Source organism: Rhinolophus hipposideros, assembly GCF_964194185.1.
Source record: "Rhinolophus hipposideros genome assembly, chromosome: 23".
NCBI lineage: Eukaryota > Metazoa > Chordata > Mammalia > Chiroptera > Rhinolophidae > Rhinolophus > Rhinolophus hipposideros.
The window spans coordinates 2,858,903-2,880,874 of NC_138069.1; the positions used below are offsets into that span (position 1 = coordinate 2,858,903).

Consider the following 21,972-nt stretch of genomic DNA (forward strand, 5'->3'; position numbering starts at 1 on the left):
CAAGGCAGGTTGATTGTAAGAAAAATAAGTCTTCCTTTGATTTTGCCTATTTAGAAGGAGTGAGGATCCAGAGCAGTATGTTCTATTATGATCAAGAAAGTGGGGGCAATCAGGAGTGGCGAGGACTGAAGCAAACCGAAGAGCCCATGCACAGCTGAAGGGACAAGGAGAGCGCCCCCTACTGCTGGCATGCAAGAACAGAGGCTGGAGCTGCTAGACTGGATTTCTTAGGCCAATTTTAAAAGCTAGATTTTAACAAAGAAGCCTATTTCATAGTAAATGTTGGCTCAAATTAAAGTAAGTTATATGCACAAAACAAAACACATCCCCCAGACTACCAAACTGAGAGCCCTGGAATAAAGGTCTTTAGGAGGACAGCCCCTTCTTGCATCCTTCCAGACTGGACCAACACTGGCCAGCACCTCCTCCCTTCCAGACGCTGGGATCCCCAGGTTCAGCCCCGGTTCCCAGCCCCTCTCAGCAGCCAAAGTGATCTCACTGCTGCGGCAGGATAATTTATTGCAATATTGATTTGCGTTTTGCTCTGGCCTTGTCTTTCCATCACCCATTCCAAGAAGGCAGCCTGCCACTTACATTTTCCAGCCCCGCAGAGGTTTATACTGCAGAGTCCAGGGCAGAAGTTGTTTAGGACTGCCTTCTAGTTTTTGGGTTCTGAGGAGACTCCCCAAGGGGAGGGGTAGAGAGAAGGGTTTAGGAGGGGTTGCATTGGGCATAGTGGCCCTGGGGAGGCAGATTTCAGAAATTAATAGCCATGCACTGGGTCCTAGAAGCCTGTGCCCTGTACAGATAGACAGGGAACACTCCAAGAGATTGAGGAGGAGGAAGATGTCAGCATTGGGCATCCAAGATATGGGAGCTGCTTATACTTCTTATGTACAACTTTCTGACATTTCTTGCCCATCTCAGATGAGCACAAGCAAACCAGGGCCTCATCCTTTCTGGGTCTGGAGCATTCAGGAGGGTGTGGGGGACCTGGGGTCAGTCAGCAACCTGACATCGACCTTGTGCCTCATGGCAGGTGTAGGGCCCATGTGCATTTCAGAAAGAGGCTTCTGGGTCAGTGAGAAGGGGGACAGTGGCCACTGAGATAGATGGGGACATGCCTGGTACAATGTCAGCAGACTCAGGACCCTGGGTAGAAGATGAGAAAGAGAGGTGTTAAGGCTGGCAGGTGGGGTTGAAGGGAGGTTTCTGGCGAAGGGGACTGTGCAGGAGGCATGAGGAGATGACTGAAAACTCCAAGGAAACGTGTGGTTTCTGCAGCGCCCAGGGACAGTTGAGGAACAGTCGTTTCCAGCCCAGCTTGCTCACTGAGGAAGAGCTCAGCAGTTTTGTTTTGGGGTGCTCTCCCACTTCTCAGGGTACAGCCCATGGATGGTCAATACAGGTGCTCTGCCCAAGGCTGGCCTGGGACCCAAGTTAAGCCAGTGAAACAGAGGTTCAAAAGGACAGAAAACTGACTAAAGCAGGTTTGCCTAGCCTGGCTGCAGCGCCCTTCCCCTCAAACACCCACAGCCCCCTGCTTCCTGCACCCCAGGCTCAACCCTTTTTTGACCTACTCGTCCTACTTCCTGAAAGCCACCCGCAGCCTTCCTGCATGCCTCGAAGTCTCCTCACAGACACAGATGTCCAGGCAGAGACATTGGGGTGGCAAGGCAGGCCCAGGGCCCAGGAAGGAGGTCTAAGCCACACGGGTCACTCGGTCTCTATCACGACCTGCCACTCGACCTGCCCACAGCCCACCTCCTCCCTCTCCTTCTTCAGATGGGCCCCCCTCTCAGAGGCACCCCAGGCCCTATCATTCCATGCCCTTGCTATGCATCACAGCACGTGAGCTGTGGCTCTGCTCCCAGCCAGGAGAGGAGATTTAGTTTTCTCCTTCAGAAGTGACAAAGAGAGGCTGAGAGAGCGGAGCGCATCAACTAAGAAAGATTCTCACACCCAGCAACCTGTGGCATCTGCGGTCCTCCCAGCCTGAGGGCTAGTCTCCTGGCTGCCCGCTCACCCCTACATGGCCTTCGCTAGGAAAGCTTCTTTGTAAGACTCTTTGCTTGTTTCCACCTTCGCTGGGGTGGGGATTATGCATGAACCCAGCAAGGGGGTGGCCGCAGAACCACCCCCCTCGGATCTCACGGACCACTGGCCCTCCCCCAGAGGGAGCTGGGCCCAGCTGTCCAGCGGGAACTGCAGTGAATGGGCATGTCCGCACCCGGGGCTGGGTGGCAGCTGTGGGGTCCAGTCTGAGGTGATCACTGGGCTCCGGGTTTACATGTATTGTATAATTTAAACTGTACAACTGCCCTAAGATATAGATGCTGTCATTATCCCGTTTTCTGGATGAGGAACAGAACTGAGACAACTGAAATAACTTGCCCCAAGTTCCTCCTCTAGAAAAAGATGGAGGGAAGGGAAAGGCTGGGCGGCCCCGCGACGGCCGCTAGGTGGCGCTGCTTCCCAAGAACGGCGGAGCCAGGGCGGCCTCTCTGAGCCCCGTGGGCACTGGGTTGGGGGCCCTTTGGAGGCCAGAGACAGCCTCCGGGTCCCACCCTGAATAAGTCAATTAAGAAGCCCCAGAAGTTCTGTTGCCGTCACCGCTCTCTGACATTTCCACTGTTTACTCTCAAACGAGCTGAATTATTTATGCTCTTCCCTCCTTCGGCCCTGGAGACAGGAGGAAAACGCACCTGCAGCTTGGAGGCTGGTCTCTCCCAACTGCGCCTGGCCATGGCTCTGCCCACGGAGCCCCATGGACCCCTAACCGGCCCAGCAGCTCGCCAGGGCACCATCTGATGACAGGTGGGGCTCACCTGGGCAGCAGGAGAGCTGTGGGATCAGACTTGCTCATCCATCATCTGCTCCATGTTCTTGGACAAGTTAACTCACCAGCTCCCCATCTGCAAAATGGGCACAACCACATGCAGAGCCAGGAGCAAGGGGCTTCTGACTGTACCAGTCAACGCCTACCTACAAATGTTCCTTGTCCTGTTGTTGTTGGCCGGTGCACCCAACGGGGCTGCCCGAGCTGTGGGGGTTCATGTCCCAGAGGGTTTGTCTTCTCAAAACCACAGAAGCCTTCTCAACTGTGCTGGCCCGAGTGGTGCTCCCAACCACCCTCCCAAACATGCAGGAAATAGGATAGCGTGCGTGTAGAGTCCAGGCCTGCAAAAAGGCAGGGCACACTTCTCCATCCCCACACTGCCGACATTTGGGGACGTGTACTTCTCTGCTATGGGGACTGTCCTGTGCACTGCAGGGTGTTGAGCAGCAGCCCAGCCTCTACCTGCTAGATGCCATTAACGTCCCCCTGGGGGGTAGCAAAATTGCCCTCTGTGGGGACCATTGGCATGGGGGACCATTTGAGGGGGGAAAGGGCCTGGGGTTACACGCCCAGCCTTTGGGGTAACAGTGTCAGCCTCTTCTTCCCAGAGCAAAGTGGCTCATGATTGGGTCATGACAGGCTGCTGGCCTCAGAGCTGCATCCTCACTGTCAGGTGGGGGTGATGATGTGACTGCCCCATACAGTTGTAGTGAAGTCATCTATGGGGTGACAGACACGGCCTGACCCCCAGGGGGCACTGCTGATGGATAACTCACAGGAACACCCTGGTTACAGCTGTCATTATTAGTATGTGCGCGTCTTACTGGGAACAGTAAGGCTCAGTGATGGTAAATAACTCACTGAAGGATTAACATGGCCAGCATTCACACAGTGTCCCCCTGGCGGGGGCAGCGGGGGCTCCCTACAGGCTGAAAGTCTACTCCTTGAAGCCCCAGCCGGTGATGAGCTCCAGTCCCTTTATGACAGGACTCTTGGAACCCCAACACAAGTGAGGCCAGACAGCAAGCTCCTTAATTCTCTGCCTGGACTCCATGCCATTAGGGCAGGTTCTAGACATCCTTCCTTAGGCTGGGAGGACATTCCCGGAGAAAGCCAAGTGAACGGCATAGGTGTTGCAGCATGGCCCTAAACAGGCTCGGCTACAGCAGGTCTCCAGGGCAGGGTCCAGTCCAGCACCTCCTTGTCCTTCTGGGGAACCCGGCAGGTCGGGCTTAACAGGAGCCAGGATGACCAGGGGCTGGTTACCAGGCCTGACCCCCATCAGGTTGGGGGTTGGGACCCACACGCTGGGGAGACCAGGGGGCTGTCTCTGGGGTGCTCTGAAACCCCTATGCTGCCCCTCGCACAGGTAGAGAGGCTGACATCCAGAGCTGGCAGACGATGTCCCAGGACGCAGACTAAAAGGACGGTAGCACTGAGCTCGTGGACACTGAGCCATGGTGCTTGGTGTGCTGAGTCCTCACGCCCCACACTCTCTTCTCTTCTTCTCTTGCCTTCCACTAAGAGACTCAGAATTCCTCAGACCTTTCCCCTCCATCGCTGAGAAAACCCTGTGAGTGTGCCACAATTCGCCTTGACCTGGTCTTTCATGACAAGGTACTTGTTGTTCTTCTCAGATTGTCCCCAAGTCTCTGGTTTCCATTTGCTCTGATTTTCATCATCCTAGGAAATATTTAGAGTGAGAACAGTTCAGTAGCTTTGGTGCCTTCTCAAAAAATCAATCGAAAAGCCAGTTGCTATGCAACCCTCAAGTGCTGCGATGTTTCGCTCCCTGGCCGATGGCATATTGTATAAAATAAGATAATCCCTTTTCTTCTGTTTTTCCTTTCTTTTTTTTTTTTTTTTAAGAGATGGAGAAAAATTTGTTTTAGGAAAAACTTGAGATAACTTGGAGGCTTCTCATAAGCTGGAAGACAAACAACATGTCACTCACACAAGTGCTACCAATTTTATCCCCACTGGAGCCTGGCGGCGGGGGGGGGCCTGGGCTGGGACAGGCGTGGGGGAACTGGTTTATTTCTGTCATGATTTGGAATAAATAACAGGATCTGAACACCTGGGCCACCTTCTGCCCCAAGTCTGGGTGTCGGCCTCACAGCCCCCCAGAATCCCCTGGAACCTTGGGAGGATGCAGTGAAGGCCCCTCTCCTCACAGGGGTCCTGGCTGCAGTCACCTCGGTTTTGCCAAGCTTAAATCCTTCGAGGGATGGGGACTTCACTTCTTGACAGGAAACACGTACTTCCTTGAAGAGCAGTTCATGAGAAATCATCCTTACCGTGAGCCAGACTATCCCCAGACTGCCATCGCTGTGCCGCTGGCCCCTCAGATCCCAGCTGGGCAGTCACCTGCCTGGCCACTCCATCCAGGGCACCCCCCACCACTCTGTGACTTCACAGAGAGCTCGTGCTCCAGTCCTGGAGAGCAGGCAGGTCCCAGAATTGATCTGGACATGTCCTCCTGCTTCCCATGACCTCGTATGTCCCTCAGAGGCCTGAAAATAGGGCCTCGCCCGGGTGCTGTGCAGAGTGGAGTCTATGGCCGGTGGACACAAACTGGTACCATCCACAAGCAGGTAAGTACAGAAATGAGAAATATTTATAGCAATTGGATGGAGTGATTTTATGCCTATGGAATTTAATAATAAAAAGTTGAGGCTAGTATTTTTGCATACCTTGATTTTTGTCATATTTCCCTTTCCTAATAATTCCTTTTAAGTGTATTTTGCAGAAGCATTTGTCAGTGATGGACCTTTGGCATTGAGGCACTCCGTGTGTCCAGCCTGGGCCTTGGCTCTCACAGCTGCTCTCCGTGAGTTGTCACTTTCCTATGTTGTCTGATGGCTCCGTGTCGGTGGGGTGGCCTCTCCTTTCCCACAGACATTGCTCTGGAGCTCTGCTGCCCACAACGTGCCCTTTAAGTCAACGCCACACACTTGACACTGTTCCCAGAGACACTGGCCAATCAGGTGGGGCCTCCTCCTGGACCCTCCTCACCCAGCCACCTCCTAACTCTACTGTCCCCTGCCTGCACTTCTGCAGCCTGCCCTCCTTAAGGAAATCAAGACTCATACCCTGGACTTCACTTGTCCTTCACAATCCAACAACTGTGCAAAAGAGGACAGAGCATCAGTCTGGCCCTGTAACTTTCTGGAATCCCCTGGGACAAAGAAGCCCCGATGGGTGCCAGCCTCTTCCAGGGACCCACCACAGCCTCAAGAGGTCTGACATGGACCCCGGGATTCCAGGGACAGGCAGGTCAGGAGAAGGTAGGCAGAGCATGCGTGAGCTTTGCTACAGAAGATGGGTCAGCCCAGCTGTGTCCCCAGGGCCAGCAGAGGGGCGGGCAACATGTTGACCCTCCCCAGCAGGCTGAAGAAACTAGAGATGGCATGGGGTGGCAATCCCCCACATCTTGGTATGTCTTCTATTCTGACCCCTGGGATGCCCTCAGCAGAGGTCTGAGGCCAGTCTGCTGAGCCCCTGGGTAGGGTGCAATGAGCACTCTCTGGATTTAGTTTTGGAAGCATGCGTCCAGCCTGGCTCTCCCTTCTACACTCCTTACCATCTTGGATTCCCAAACCCCTTCCCAGTGGGAAGGCAGGGAGGCGAGGGGGGTGGGGCATTGATCCCCTTGTACCTCAGTTCTCACCGTACTGCTCCTAGTCCCATGTGGGCTCCCGTCATCCGCCTTGCTGGCTGTCGGCTCCAAGCAGCCCCATGGCCTGTGCACAACCCCATGCTGTTCCAAGGGAGAGCAGGCTGCAACCTGACGAAAGGGTCCATACCCACTCCCTTTACTCCCCACTCTGCATATGGGTAACTTGGTGGAGTACCAACATGGCCCGGGGAAAGCAGAACTCTTGCCCAGGAGGTGGGCACATGAGGGGCAGAGGTCAGGCCAGCCGTGGCCATGAGAGAGGTGTTTGCACACCTGGGAGGTACAGCCTCACACTGGCCAATTGGCTCGCCCAGAGTTTCCTCAGGCACGCAGGTGGCAGAGTCCCCAAGCCGGCCACAGGAAAGGTAAGACAGTGCCCGCAGGGCAGAAGAACACAGACCCCTCCCCAGCTGCCCCAACCCACCACTGAGGTGAGGTGCCAAGAGAAAGCATGAATTCCTTTTACGTCCTCCTTCAAATCAGGAATAAAATGCTGGACATGATGGAGCCCTGTGGCATGCCATTGGAGACCCTTCTTCAAATGCTATTGTTCAGTTAACAGGATTATGTGGACTCTACCATTTTTAAATGATTTTTTAAAATGTAAACTATTCTTTCATAATTAAAATGCACTGTTTTGGTTATAAAAGAAACATGCTTATCATGATAAATTAAGAAAAGCCAGTAAAGTACAAAGAAGAAAATAAAAACCCGTGGCCTAGTGCCTACTGTTCATATTTGATGTATTCCTTCCAGTTCCTTCTATAAATATACCTGTATGCAAAACCACAGTGCAAATTTGTATCCTTTAAAACAAACAAACAAACAAACAGCATAGCTGTAACTATTTCCCAATGCCCTTCAACATACTTTGAAATGGGACTTACTGGCTACCTAATATTCTACCACACAGATGTACTATTATTACTCACCTAGACCCTGCTATTGGACAATTTAGGTTGTTTCCAGTTGTTTACACTTAGAAATGAGGCCATGACTGCTGACTTCCTGCTAAAATGTCATCCGCAGCGCTGATAGCTACTTTGGGATAGTCATAGAAATGAATGATGGGAAAACATGAAGGAAGGGCAGTGACAGATATTCTAGAGATGTGTACACATTTATAATCACTTCAGAGGGTGCGGCTTCATTCACCCAAACCAGCAGCAAATCTCTCTTCTTAACACAGTTGATGCTTTAAAAATGGTCAATTGTCTTATTTCTTTGATTATCAATAAAGTTAAATATTTTTCCCTTTTTTGACCATTTGTATTTTTTCTCCTGTTATCTGTTTATTTACATTGCCAACTCTGTTTTTCCTATTATTTATAAGAGTTCTTCATATATTAGGATATCTTTGCCATATTGCAAATGTTTTTCCTGCTTATGCTTTGCCTTTTAATTGTGTTTTTGGACAGAAAATTGATATTTTAAGTATTCAAATATATCTCTCTTTTATAATTCCTTCTACTTAGGAAGCCCTTGACAACCAATACTTTCTTCTTGATTTCTATGATTTAAACAGTTGAATGTTTTATTGGCCTATATTTATATGATATATCTAATTTACTATATATGAATTTTACATTTATTATATGTTTATTCATAACACTTAACTGTTCTACTTATATTTATTGCATGTTAAGTTATTTATATGAGGAGTGTTTTCAGAGCTTTATATTTTATTCAATTGATCTGTTAATGCTCATGTAAATACAGTATTATTTTAATTATTTTCACTTTACAAGATATTTGAAGTAAATCCCTTTTAATTTTCTTGGCCTTCAAGGCTTTCCCAGCCATTCTTTTTCTTTTTTTTAATTAAAGTTTATGTGGGTGACAATTGTTACTAAAGTTAAATAGATTTCAGGTGTACAATTCTGTATTATATCATCTATAAATCCCACTGTGTGTTCACCACCCAGAGTCAGTTCTCCTTCCATCACCATATATTTGATCCCCCTTACCCTCGTCTCCCTCCCCCACCCACCTTACCCTCTGGTAACCACTAAACTATTGTCTGTGTCTATGAGTTTTTGTTTCTCATTTGTTTTGTTCTTTTGTTGTTTTTGGCTCATATACCACATATCAATGAAATCATATGGTTCTCTGCTTTTTCTGTCTGACTTATTTCGCTTAGCATTATACTCTCAAGATCCATCCATGTTGTCACAAATGTTCCTATATCATCTTTCCTTAACGCCGAATAGCATTCCATCATGTATATATACCACAACTTCTTTATCCATTCATCTATCGAAGGACATTTTGGTTGTTTCCATGTCTTGACCACCGTAAATAAAGCTGCAATGAACATTGGAGCACACGTGTCTTTATGGATAAATGTTTTCAGATTTTTTGGGTAGATACCTAGGAGTGGGATTGCTGGGTCATATGGTAATTCTATTTGTAATTTTTTGAGGAACCTCCACACTGCCTTCCATAGCGGCTGCACCAATCTGCATTCCCACCAACAGTGTATGAGGGTTCCTTTTTCGCCACAGCCTCTCCAACACTTGTTACTATTTGTCTTGTTGATGATAGCCATTCTGACTGAGGTGAGGTGATATCTCATTGTGGTTTTTATTTGCATTTCTCTGATGATTAGTGATGTTGAGCATTTTTTCATATGTCTATTTGCCATTTGTGTGTGCTCCTTGGAGAAATGTCTCTTCAGGTCTTCTGCCCATTTTTCAATTCGGTTGTTTGTTTTTCTGTTGTTGAGTTGTATGAGTTCCTTGTATATTTTGGATATTAGCCCCTTATCGGAGGCACTGTTTGCAGAAATCTTCTCCCATTCACTTGGTTGCCTCTTAATTTTGTCGATGGTTTCTTTTGCTGTGCAGAAGCTTTTAAGTTTGATATAGTTGCATTCATTTATTTTAGGTTTTACTTCCCTTGCCTTTGGAGTCAAATTCATAAAATGCTCTTTGAATCCAAGGTCCATGAGTTTAGTACCTATGTTTTCTTCTATGCAGTTTATTGTTTCAGGTTCCCAGCCATTCTTGACTGTTTCTAGATGAACCTTAGAATCATTTCATCAAATTTCCAATGATTAATCTGGGAAAAATCCACATCTCTATTATATCCAGCCTTACAGTGAGGAAAAGCATATTTCTCTTCATATACTTTTATTTTTCCCCTATCATTAACAATGTGCAATTTTCTTCTTGTGTCTGTCCTGTTAAGATAGTTCCAGGTAGTCTATATTTTTGGTTATGGTTGTAAAGAGAATTTTTCTCTCCCTATGATCCCTATCACCAGGGAATTGTGGGTACACACAGAAATTATTGATTTTTGTATAATTATCTTATACTTGGCCATGCCACTCTAAAAGTTTTACAACAGATTCCTTTGGGTTTTCCAGGCACATAATTATCAGAAAACAATTATAATTTTATCTGCAAGCTTCCAACATTGGTTTCATGTCATTTGACATTGTCTAGGATTTCCAGAACCTCAGTAAGAAAATTATGTGTCTCTTTCTTGTTGCCAATTTTACTGCAACTGCCTCAAGGGCTGCATTTCCAAAGCAAGTTCTGTAGGGAGTTGATTATATAAGGAAAAGGGTTCTGGAGAGGAATGGGTTTGAGAAACTGAGCACACAAGTTCATCTCTTGGAAACTTACCGGGCCTTTTTCCTCTGAGAAATTTTGCTGTCAGGAAATACCTGTTTTACTTTGTTGTGCAAGCATTTTTCAGACTTACTTCACCATGGAACCCCTCTATTTTCCTGAGCAAATATCTATGAACATCCTAAGAATTAGCTATGCATAACACTTTTAGAGACATTCGCTTCTTTTTCCACCTTTAAAATAATTTTGGTTGTCATGTTACCATCTGTTACTAGTTTTCAGATTTTTTAAAAACCAAAAGATCCCGTCAGCTCCTATGGAGCTGTTCATGCCCCGTGCTCTGCCCGTGCCTTCAGCATCGAGGGCTCCTTCTCACACCCCCTGACTTGGCATGCTTCCCTGTGCACCCCACCCATGGCTTTGTACACAAGGTTCATCTCTTCTCTACAGGCTATAGAGCCCCATGGCAGCCTCTCCATGGCCATTCCCACTGAGATGGCACCAGGAACTTCCAACTCAATGCATCTCAAGTGAACTCATCCCCCACCCTGCTTCTCCTCCTGTGTTCTCCATCTCATGGTCAGCATTACCATCTCTCCAGCTGCCCAAGGCACTGACTCAATGCCTCTCCCACCTTCATCCATTTAGTGCCCACACTCTCCTGATTTGGCCCCTCAAGTTCTCTTTTGTCTGCCCTTTCTGCACCCCCGTGGCCGTGCTCCCAGCACAGCCTGCCATTGTCCTCCCTTCAGTGGTGCCCACAACCTCCTAAGCAGCACTAAAACCTACCAGCTGTGCGCACAGCACCCAGGGATCTTCTTGGAAATGAAAATTGGGGTGCACATATCTTTTTGAATTAGTGTTTACGTTTTCTTCAGATAAGTACCCAGAAGTGGGATTGCTGGGTCATATGGTAGTTCTATTCTTAATTTTTTGAGGAATCTCCGCACTGTTTTCCATAGTGGCTGCACCAATTTGCAATCGCACTAACCATGCACGAGGGTTCCCTTTCCTCCACAGCCTCACCGTATTATGCTAAGTGAAATAAGTCAGACAGAGAAAGACAAATGTTGTATGGTTTCACTTATATGTGAAACCTAAAACAAAACAAAAACAGACTCATAGAAACAGAGACCAAAGGGAAGGTTACCAGAAGGGAGGCGGTGGGGGGATGGGTTAAAAGGGGGAGGCGGATATAGTGAACGATAGTGTGACAAGTTTCCACAGTGACAGATGATTATGAGACAGTGCAGTGATCACATTGTAAGGTATAAAATTGTTGAATCACTATATTTACCTGAAACTAATATAACTAATATAATATTATATACCCACTATACTTAAATTAAAAATAAATAAATACAAATAACATTTAAAAACAATGCAAATCGGATCATGTCATGCTCCTGCTTGAAACGCCCATGAAAGCAAACCAAACCCTTGGTGGGACATACAGGGCCCTAGAGATCTGCTCCTCTGGCGTCTTCAGCGTCAGCTTCCGCTGTCCCCGTCTTTGCACTCCTCTCTCCCGTCAGACTCAGATGCTGTCTGTCCCTCCAACACGTCCTACACTCTCTGGCCTCCTAGCCATTGCATCTGAAACATCCCTCTGCTGGAACTTACCTCTTCCGCTCCCTTCCTGTGGCTGATGTCACTTCCCCAGTCGCAAGCCCTGACCTTGTAGGGACGGACTGCCTACACTACCTTTCCCCACCGAGTGAGCCCCTGACCCTTTTATTATAATTGTTTCCTTGTCCATATGTCCGCTCTAGAAACAGTCAGGGACCATGTCAGTGGCCCAGCATAGCACCTGGCACACAGGAATCCTTCGAAGAATATTTATTAGATGACAGTCATTAGGCAAACAGATGTGATTAATTATTTGAACAGACTTCCTGAGAATAAACCATCACTATTCCCCGAGGATACATCCCATTCATCATAGTGGGAATTTCTCCTTATGTGTTATTGAATTAAACTCTTAATGCCTCAAGATTTTTACATCTATTTTTAGAAGAGACACAGGTATGTACCTTATCTTGGACATGCTACCTTTGGCAGCTCTGAGTGTAGGAATTGACTATAAAAATAAATTGGGTGGATTTATATATATATATATATAAATATGTATATATTCTGAAGCAGTTTATATGACATTGTATTATCCTTGCTTAACAATTCCTTGCAAATGAATGAGAATGCACTGGCAAAAACATTATCTGACTCTACTTAGAGGTAATTTTAAGATAACTTTGAAAACAATGAAGAACTTTAGTTTCCTCCATGATTATGGGACTTACGGAGTTTTCTACATTTTTTTTTTGGAGTCAGCTTTGAAGTATTCCCCAGGAAGCCCTTGACTTTCCAGCATCTCCAGGTCCCTGACCCAGAGGTCCTCATTCTTGCCTCAGGTTTGACTCTCTTCTGCAAATGTTGGACTGTGACCACACAGTCCTGCCTGCCTCAGTTAAGGAAAAAGAACAAGAAGAAGGAATGGCTTTGGGAGTGATGAGTAAGCACAGAGCAGGCCAAGGAACAGTTACAATGAGGAGGCTTTATTCTGTTGATTGACAAACACTGCAAAGGAGGCAGACGCTTTTTAGGCCAAATAAGCCAAAGTTTTGCCAGCACTACTAAGCAATTAACCATGCACAGTTTCTGGATTTTTCTTTATGGGAGCAACCTGGGGGAAACGCAACCTGCCACGTGGTGCTCAGGCCAATGGGCGGTTCTTCTCCCCTCTCTACCCCCAGGACCAGAAGTTTCCTATTTTCTATCTCCAGTGGTAGAAAGAGATGTGGGAAGGGAATATAACTGGGCTCACCCCTCATTGCAAAGGCCTGAGAATTCCTCAGACACAGGAGGGCCTGGTGGAGGGGCCCCAGGCTGGGACTGGAAGGGCTGGAAGGACTCAGCCTGGGGAGGATCTGGGGTGGGGGAGAGGGAACATGTTGACAGATACTCCACCGGGGACAGAGGAGAGTCCCATGGGACATTCCAAAGACCCCTGCCTGTGGAGGCTGGAATTGGACCTGCCCCATCCTTCCCTTCACTGAGTCTGTGTCTACAGTGCACCACCGTGAACCTGGGTAAGGACTGGGGAGCCTTTCACAGCTCCCCTAGCTGTTCCACCTGTGGAGAAAGGTGTGCACACCCCCTCCTCCACTGATCACCACTGGGCATCTGAGTGACTGCACGGGGAGAAGGCCCCAGTGGAGATGCCCCAGCAGCGGCCCAGGTCATGTTGCCCTGAGTGCTTTCTCCTCCACTGGGAGAAGCATCCTGGTGTTACGTTAGAATATACCCATTTAGTGTGCACTTCCTCTTTTTTTTCTAGGTTAACTAGGCCAGAGGTTCACCTTTTCCAAGACGCTCTTCTTGGTTGATTCTCTTGTTGCTTTCTATTTTCTAATTTATTTATTTTTATTATTATTTATTTATTTTTTTTAGTTTCAGGTGTACACAGCAACATAAGAGTTAGACATTTAAACCCCTCATTAAGTGATAATTCAACCCCCAAGCTACTGCCCTTCTGATATCTTATATAGCTGTTACAATACCACCGATTATCTTCCCTATCTTGTATTCTACATCCTGTGAGAATATATACACACATATATATATATAGTTGTAGTTGACATTCAATATTATTCTTCTTCAGCTCTTCAGGTGCACAGCACATTGGTCAGGCATCTACACTGTCTATGACGTGATCCCCCTGATAAGTCCAGCACCCATCTGGCACCTTACATGATCTTTACAACATTGTTCATTATATTCTCCACACTGTATTAACTACCAATTTGTATTTCTAATGCCTTCAGGTTTTTCACCCTGCCCCCAACCCCATTCCCATCTATCACCCTGATAGATCTAGCACCTATCTGGCACCATACCTAGTTATTACAATATTATTGACTATATTCCTTATGCTATACCCTACATCCCCATGACTACTGTATAACAACCAATTTGTTCTTCTTAATCCCTTCCCCTTTCACCCATCATTAACCCACCTCCCATCTTAAAGAAGTCCCTCTAAGAGTCCTTATAATATTGGTTTGGTGGTGATGAACTCCTTCAGCTTTTTCTTGCGTGGGAAACTCCTTATCTGTCCTTCAATTCTAAATGACAACCTTGCTGGGTAGAGCAATCTTGGTTGCATGTCGTTGCTTTTCATCACTTGAAATATTTCCTGCCACTCCCTACTTGCCTGGAAAGTTTCTGTTGAGAAATCAGCTGACAGTCTTATGGGGGCTCCCTTGGAGGTAACTAACTGCTTTTCTCTTGCTGCATTTAAGTTTCTCTCTTTGTATTTAACCTTTAGCATTTCAATTATGATGTGTCTCGATGCTGGCCCCTTTGGATTTATCTTGTTTGGGACCCTCTGTGCTTCCCGGGCTTGTATGTCCATTTCCTTCACCAGATTAGGGAAGTTTTCTGTCATTATTTCTTCAAATAGGTTTTCAATTCCTTGTTTTCTCTCTTCTCCTTCTGGTACCCCTATAATGCAAATGTTGGTATGCTTGATATTGTCTCAGAGGCCCCTTAAACTCTTCTCAATGTTTTGGATTCTTTTTTCTTTTTGCTGCTCTGATTGGATGTTTCCTGCTACCTTATCTTCTACATCACTGGTTGGATCCTCTGCTTCATCTAATCTACTGTTGATTCCCTGTAATTTATTTTTTGTTTCCATTGTTGTATCCTTTATGTCTGACTCATTCTTTTTTATGGTTTCCATCTCCATTTTTATGCTTCCTATCTCTCTGTTGAAATTCTCCCTGAGATCATTGAGCATTCTTATAATCAGTGTTTGGAACTCTGCATCTGATAGATTTCTTATCTCCATTTCACTTAGTTCTTTTTCTGGAGCTTTGTTCTGTTCTTTTATTTGAGACATGTTTCTTTGTCTCCTCATTTTAGCTGCCTCCCTGTGTTTGTTTCTATGTATTACGTCTCAGTAGAGTGGCCTTCTGTAGTATGTGTGCTGTGGGGCTCAGTGGCACAGTCTTTCTGGTCACCTGAGCCATGCACTCCAGGTGTGTCCCTTGTGTGGGCTGTGTGTGCCCTCCTCTTGTAGTTGAGCCTTGGTTGATAATTGCACATCAATGTGAGGGACTGTCCCTTGGGCTCACTGGTTGTGGGGACTGGCCTTGACTACAGTGGAAGAGTTGTTGTGCGGGGGCTGATCCTATGGAGCAGGATCTGCCTCGGCAGGACTCTGTTGCCTGCCCAATCTGCCCCTTGGCTGTGTCCTACTTGGAGACAGCTGGGTAGAGCTCCCCCTCATTTTGAAGCTGGCCACTGGAGGTGCCAGGCCCAAAACCACCTTGGAGGGCATCTGCTATAGGTCAAGTTCAGCTACAGCCTGTGCCCCACCCAGGGCCACCCAGCTAGAACCAGAAAGAAATCCGCTGATGGCTGCTGCCCATGCTGTGCTACAAAGCGCCTTGAGAGGCCAAGTCACAAACCAAGGTCGGCTGCCACTAGTGCTGGCTTAGTGCTGCTCAGCCAAAGGTACAGGACATGCACAAGCTAGATGCTGCTTGTCTGGGTTCCACGAACCTTTGAGAGACCTCAGGAAAGTCTGCAGCTTCAGCCAAGGCAGGCGGTCTGCACAAAAAAGCCACTGAAAGCAGCCTGGGTTTGCCAGAAAGTTGGGCAGGTCCAGGTCTCAAATCTCCAGGGTGAGGTGAACGAATGTCAGAGACTCAGAAATGGCTGCTTTCTGTGTTCACACACTGGGAAGGGGGAGGGCTCAACAAAGAAACAATGGCCTCTGCCAGCTCCCCTGTCCAGGAGAAAGCTGCCTCTACAGCCCCTGTCCTAAGCCAGACAACTCAATTCCCCACCATTTGTCCCTGCTGCATCTCCAGCCACTGCCCCAGCATTGGAAATCAGAGCAAGTGATTCCATTGATGGGTCAGTCTGTGCGCAGTACCTTTAAGAGGAGCACCAGTGAGTGCAGCCGCCCTTATTCTCACTCAGTCACAATCTCCGCTGTTTTTCACAACCAAAACTTATGGGGATTTCTTTCCCTGCACTGGAACCCTGTGCTGATGGGGCTGGGACCTCTCGCTCCTTTAGGAGGTGGGGCGGGGGGGGGGGGGCTGCTACAGCCGAAATAACCCTCCCAATCTTTAATGGTCACATGCTGGTGTGGGACCAGCCTGTTCTGCATCTCTGACTTTCCCATCAGTCTGGAGGTGGCTTCTTCTGGCAAGGCGGAGGGCTCAACAAAGAAACAAGCCTTCCTTAGTTGAAAGGCTTCAGTTCAGCTTGGTTTTAGGTGATTCTCAATAACGGTTGTGTTGTAGATTAGTTGTAATTTTGATGTGGTTGTGAGAGAAGGTAGACACAGTGTTTACCTACTGCACCATCTTGGTTGTCCTATTTTCTAATTTATTGACTTCTGCTTTTTCTGAGCCATTTCGTCAGTTTTGCTGTGGTTTGGGTTTGGGTTGTTGTTGACAGGTGTTCTGACTTGCTGAGTGCAATGAAGGGTTGGTTACTTTGTTTCCTTTCTCACCCTGTTCATCTTGGAAAGCACTTGCAGATCGGCCTCAAATCGGTAGTGTGCAGGTGTTGCCATTAGTTTTCCAAACAGTCTGCAATTGCAGCTCTAACATTCTTCTTCCTGAGAGCTGTTTCTGTTTTGATTTTCAAACGATTTGGATTTTCAGTTTACACATCCCTTTCTCCCCCACTGGTTTTGGGTCACTGAGTCAGGGAATATAGCCTGGACAGTTTTGCTGTATAAAATTCACTGAAATTTTCTTTATGACCTAAAGTACTTTTCATAATTTTCAGGTTGTCTGTGATCCCTCAAAAAGAAAGTACATCCTTTTTGTAGGGCAAGGAAATAATTATATAATGACTAATTTAACTTTATTGAATAACATCATTTGAAACTTTATGACTTTTAAAATATAATCTGTCAAAGGTTTTGAATAAAGGTATTAAAGAGTACTGCAGTTAGATTTTTGCCAATATCTCCTTGTTCTGATGGTTTGCTTTGGTAGATTTTGTGATCTCCGTGGGTCTATGACTGGTGCCCTCGCTGTGGCTGCTTCTGTCACTTTAGAGTGATATGTTTCCCAGGGTAAGAATAGGTTTAAGGTCCACAGTTCCTGGAAATCATTGTGTCACACGAGTCTTTCACTGTCATTTTTATACTGTGGGTCTTGTAAATTGTGTGCAGTGGAATTTTTTTTTTTTTTTAAGACTGAGACGCTCTGTCTTTGAGTTGAGGGGTAACCCTTCAGTAATGACCATGCCTGATGTGCTTGATCTTACTGCAATTTGGTATTCGACACACCCTGTGAGATTAGAGCATGAACTCGAGAATTCAGTTGCCAGGGTTGGAAGCCTGACTTGCCAGGAGCCAAATGTCTCTGGCCACTCACTTGGCATGGCACTGAACCATGTTAAGCCTCAGTGTCCTTATCTGTGAATGGAGATGGTCACAGCTCCACTTCCCCGTCCGTCCTTGCACTGAGTGAGTGAACATGTGTAAAGTGCTGCTGAACCGCCAGGCACCGGCACTCGCTCTGTCAAGCTGGCTCCTTCCTTGCTCGCATCTCTCCTTGCGTGGCACCCCATTAACCTGTCTCAGGTCCTCCCGATGCCTAGCCCCATGCATGGTGCTGGGAAAGGTGGTTCCAAGTTTCACAGTGAGAGGAGATAGGAAGGGCAAGACAGCCCAGCGGGGGCAGAGGCTACGCAGTATGAGGAGAGGAGGACACCCATTGAAGGTATGGGCAAGAGTCCAAGCATGTGTTTCTCATGCTCTGACATCTGGCACTTTGCTGACCCTGGAGGGACTGCCTTCCCGGGGCTGGCCACTTCCTACAGATAGTGAACAAGTCAGTACAGAGCTTCTGGAATGCGAACCAACCAATCCAGAGTCCAGCCCCAAGCACCTCATTTATCGGACTCTTACACTCTGGGCCACCATCCTCTGTCCTGAATAACCCAGGGCCAGGTCCCAGAGACCTAAGACAGCCCTTTGCCATACACCTGCTGAAATTATTCAAACTGGCCAATCCTCCTCCTGTTGTCTCTGCTTTGCCCATTCCTTCCTGCGGAAACCACTATAAAGGTGCTCGGCCTTCCCTCCGTCTGCCTACTGACCAAACCTGGTGCTTCCCCAATGGCCCTGCATGGCAGGATCTGTGAAGAATAAACCATCTTTTCCATGTCAGTCACCTCCTGATGTGTCAGCCTCACCACACCTGAATAATAACAAAACCTACATTTAAAACAAGGGGCAAGAGTGAAAGGGGAGCTGGAAAGCAGAGTTGACTAATAAGTTTCTTGTGTCTGACAGGAAGCACAAGGCAGGCAGCTGGGAGAGGCAGGTGGTTTGGGCAATGCAAACACTTTCAAAGGAGGCCAGTGCCTGGTGGGGGCAGCCCACCATGAGGGGGGCTCGCTCACCTTGCCATAGCTCAGCAGGATTATCCGCACCAGGACTACATTGATGTGGGCCCCCAAGGACTCGTCATGATAGATTTCGTTGACCTGAAAGACAACCAGGGAGGCGTCGTCAGCAGGGATCTCAGGCTCAAGGACCAGACCTGGCTTTGCAAATGACACCACCACCCAACCAGCCCCAGGCCAGAATCCTGGGCCCCCCACACCCCTTCCCGTTTCCACAGTGTACATCCAGGCGTCACCACCAACCTTGAATCCAGCCTGTCCTTTTCCTCTGTGCTGCCCACCCCCCTTGTAAAGTAATCCAGCCACCACCCCCACCTCGATTACTGCCACCCCCTTCCTCAGCGCCCCTCTCTTGCCAGCACAGGCATTTCTACCTGGTGCCTGAGCTTGGGCAGGAAATGACCCCTCTGTTTGCTCTAGCCTCTAACTGCATGTGGCCTTTCCTTCAAAGGTGACAGTCGGTGGGTGACAAACCCTATGGAGAGTGCTGGCAGTGTCACTAGCAGAAATGACTCCACAGCTGCTGCTGCTGCTGAATGTCTTCCACGCTCATCATTACTTGGAAAGGGGTCAGTGTAGACCCACCCCCACGCCTGAGTTTTAGTGCGTTAATGAAGAACAGATACTATTGTGTCACAGAGGTGCCCCTCTGCTGCTTCGATAACCTCAGTTCAGATAACTGGCTTCCTTTGTATTTTATCATTCATTTATTCTCATGTATCTTATCTTCTGCATTTAAAAACATCATTCTGAGCAGGTGCTCATGGGCTTCACCCAATGCCAAAGGGGTCCTTGGCACAAGGAAGGTGAGGAGAGCCTACTCCCCATAGCACACCCAGAATGAGCTTCCGGAAACGCTGGTCAGGTTATCCCAGGTTCGGGCTGACAGACACAGCCTTCCTTCCCACTGACCCCACGCACCCACACTCTCAGCGTCTCACCTGGACCTGCTCCTTCGCTGCCACTTCCTTCAATGACCCAACCCTCTCCTCCCGGAGGCCCGGCCTCTCGGCCACTCCTGGAAGGGTCTCCCCAGGTCTGCTCTGCTCCTCAGCAGCACTGGTGTCTTTTGCTTGTTGAGTTCTTTGCCCCCATGTTTGTGAGCTGCACAGTTCCCTGTATATTCCCTGCATGTTCCCAGCACCCAGGACAGGCAGGTGCTCAGGACAGTCTCTGAAAGAATCAGTCCACTCATGCCATCGCTGACAGCAGGATCGTGAACTGGCTGTGCACCCCTCCTTGTGCGTAGACAGAGCCCAGAGGCTGCTGACCGACCCTTCGGGAGAGCGCACTGTGCTATCTCAGGCCAGCACCATACTCTCTCTGAACCCCAACTTTTACAGTCTGCCTCTGAGCACGATTATTGTGACCTATGAACACCAGGAAGACCCTTCTGGAAATCTGAGCATTAACAAGGAAAATCAACAGTGATGGATGGACAAGCAGGCACACGGGGCACATGAGACAAGGAGCCTGGTGGTCGCTGCCACTGTTGCCATGTATTGAGATGGCACCAGTGGGAAGGCAGAGATGACACATGGAGGGCCCTATCTGACGGCAGCAGCCGACCCTCTGCACTGCCCCTGCCAGGGGCCTTCTGCCCAGCAAATGTACCCTCTGATTGTGCCTGGGCTCCCCACCCGCCCTGGCTCCTGCAGGGAAGGGGCTGCTGACAGACCTACAGGAGAATGCACATCACTGTGACTCGGTGCACGAGACCGGAGAGGGTGCGTTGGCAACCGGCCACCTGCAGCTGACAAGGTGAAACCCCAAGAGACCACATTGTGTCATCCCCTCTGTAAAACAAGGGTGATAGTCCCTACCTCACAGAGCTTTGGAGGGCTAAACTTCCATATATGTGAGAAGGAATGATGGTGAAAATGGTAAAGTGCTGTGTTTGTCACTGTCCGTAGATTATATTGCCCCAACAACTCCCCCCGCCCCGAGGTCTTGGGGATAAGGTGCACTCCCCAAAGCACAAATGTCCTTGACCAGCTTTGAGGGTCAAACTATGTTAGTCCACAGCAAGATAAAAACCCTAAAAAACAGTTTATCTTAATTGCGAAAAGGGTTTTCCTCCTTCAGAGTAATTGCTTTATCTATCACCAGCAAAACCGGCCAATTTTGCTCCCAGAGTTTGAAAGTTATTAGCAGAAATGAAGACCGTGGTGACACATGGGAAGGTCCTGCTGTAGTTGGAAGGAGCAGGAGAGGGACGGCCAGGCTTCACTTTACTTCCTCCACCCCTGACCCCTGGCCATGCCTGGAGGGTAAAACAGCCCTGATATTTGAGAAAAAGATAAGAGAGTAGAGGGCTTAAACTCCTGCCCCTGCCAGCTGTCTGACATCTGGGGGATATATTCACATCTTGAGGGGCTTCAGAGAGCAGAAATGGAGGCACAGGAACTTTCAGCAGCAAGAAGCCTACAAGGGCAGCCCACCTCCCGGCTACGTGTGAGAATCCAGGCAGAGCGGGCAGGATGGCTGGGGGCTGGCTTTACCTGAGTCTGGGGGTACCGCTGGACCTCAGAGAGAGCCCGGGGGTGCTGGCCTGCAGGAGGGGAGGCAGGATCTCCTACATAGCCCGTAGCTGAGAGAACAAACCCTAAGGGACCTGAACCCTGGAGGGCCACTGCCAGGGCATAGCAAGCTGGGACATGTGTGCAACACAGGGAGGCCACACCATGCATGTACCCCTCCCTCAAGGGAGGAAGGACAAGTGATAGACAGCCCTGCTATGGACTAAACTGTCCGCTCAGAATTCATGTGTTGAAGCCCCAACCCCAAATTTGAGAAGGTGGTTGGGGCCTTTGGAAGGTGACAAGGGTTGGCTGAGGCCCTGAGGGTGGGACTTGTGTGATGGGATCAGTATCCTTATAGGAAGACACACCAGGAAACACCGTCTCTCCGTTCTCTCTCTTTCTGCCATGTGAAGGCGAGAAAGTGGCCGTCTGCAAGTCAGGATGAGAGCCCGCACTCGGAACCGAATCAGCTGGCACCTTGATCTTGGACCTCCAGCCTCCAAACGGCAAGATATATATGTGCGTTTTTTAAGCCCCTCAGTTTGTGGTATTTTGTTATAGTGGCCCGAGCTAGTGATGACAGACCCGGAGTCAGAGCTTAACCTCTTCTCCCTGAAGGCTTTCAAATGGGAAGAGCCTGAGCCCCTTCTCATGGTCCAGGTTTCACTTTTCCTTCTGTCCCGTGATGAGGGCAGCATCAGTTATGAGAACTAAGGGAGCTGTGTTTTTCCCCACCTTTGAGCTTTGGTGTATAAACGTCCCTCCCACCACGCACATAACCCCCAGCCCAGCAACAAGTCCCCATAGGTTCCCAATGGGACTTCTCAAACTGAGCCACCACTGGCCTCTCTCTCAGAGCCCACCCACTGGAGTCTGGAATCGCATTGCCTGGCCTTTTCTTCTCCACAACCCCTG

General features: G+C 48.4%; 1 protein-coding gene across 1 annotated transcript in view; it reads right to left on the reverse strand.

Annotated features, from left to right (window-relative positions):
* Positions 1–21,972, reverse strand: part of ADAMTS2 (ADAM metallopeptidase with thrombospondin type 1 motif 2) — a 276,672-nt gene that overhangs the window by 62,978 nt on the left and 191,722 nt on the right. The window contains exon 5 of the mRNA XM_081035772.1: positions 18,533–18,616. Within this exon, the coding sequence (XP_080891898.1) occupies positions 18,533–18,616 (84 nt within the window). The remainder of the gene's footprint in view (positions 1–18,532; positions 18,617–21,972) is intronic.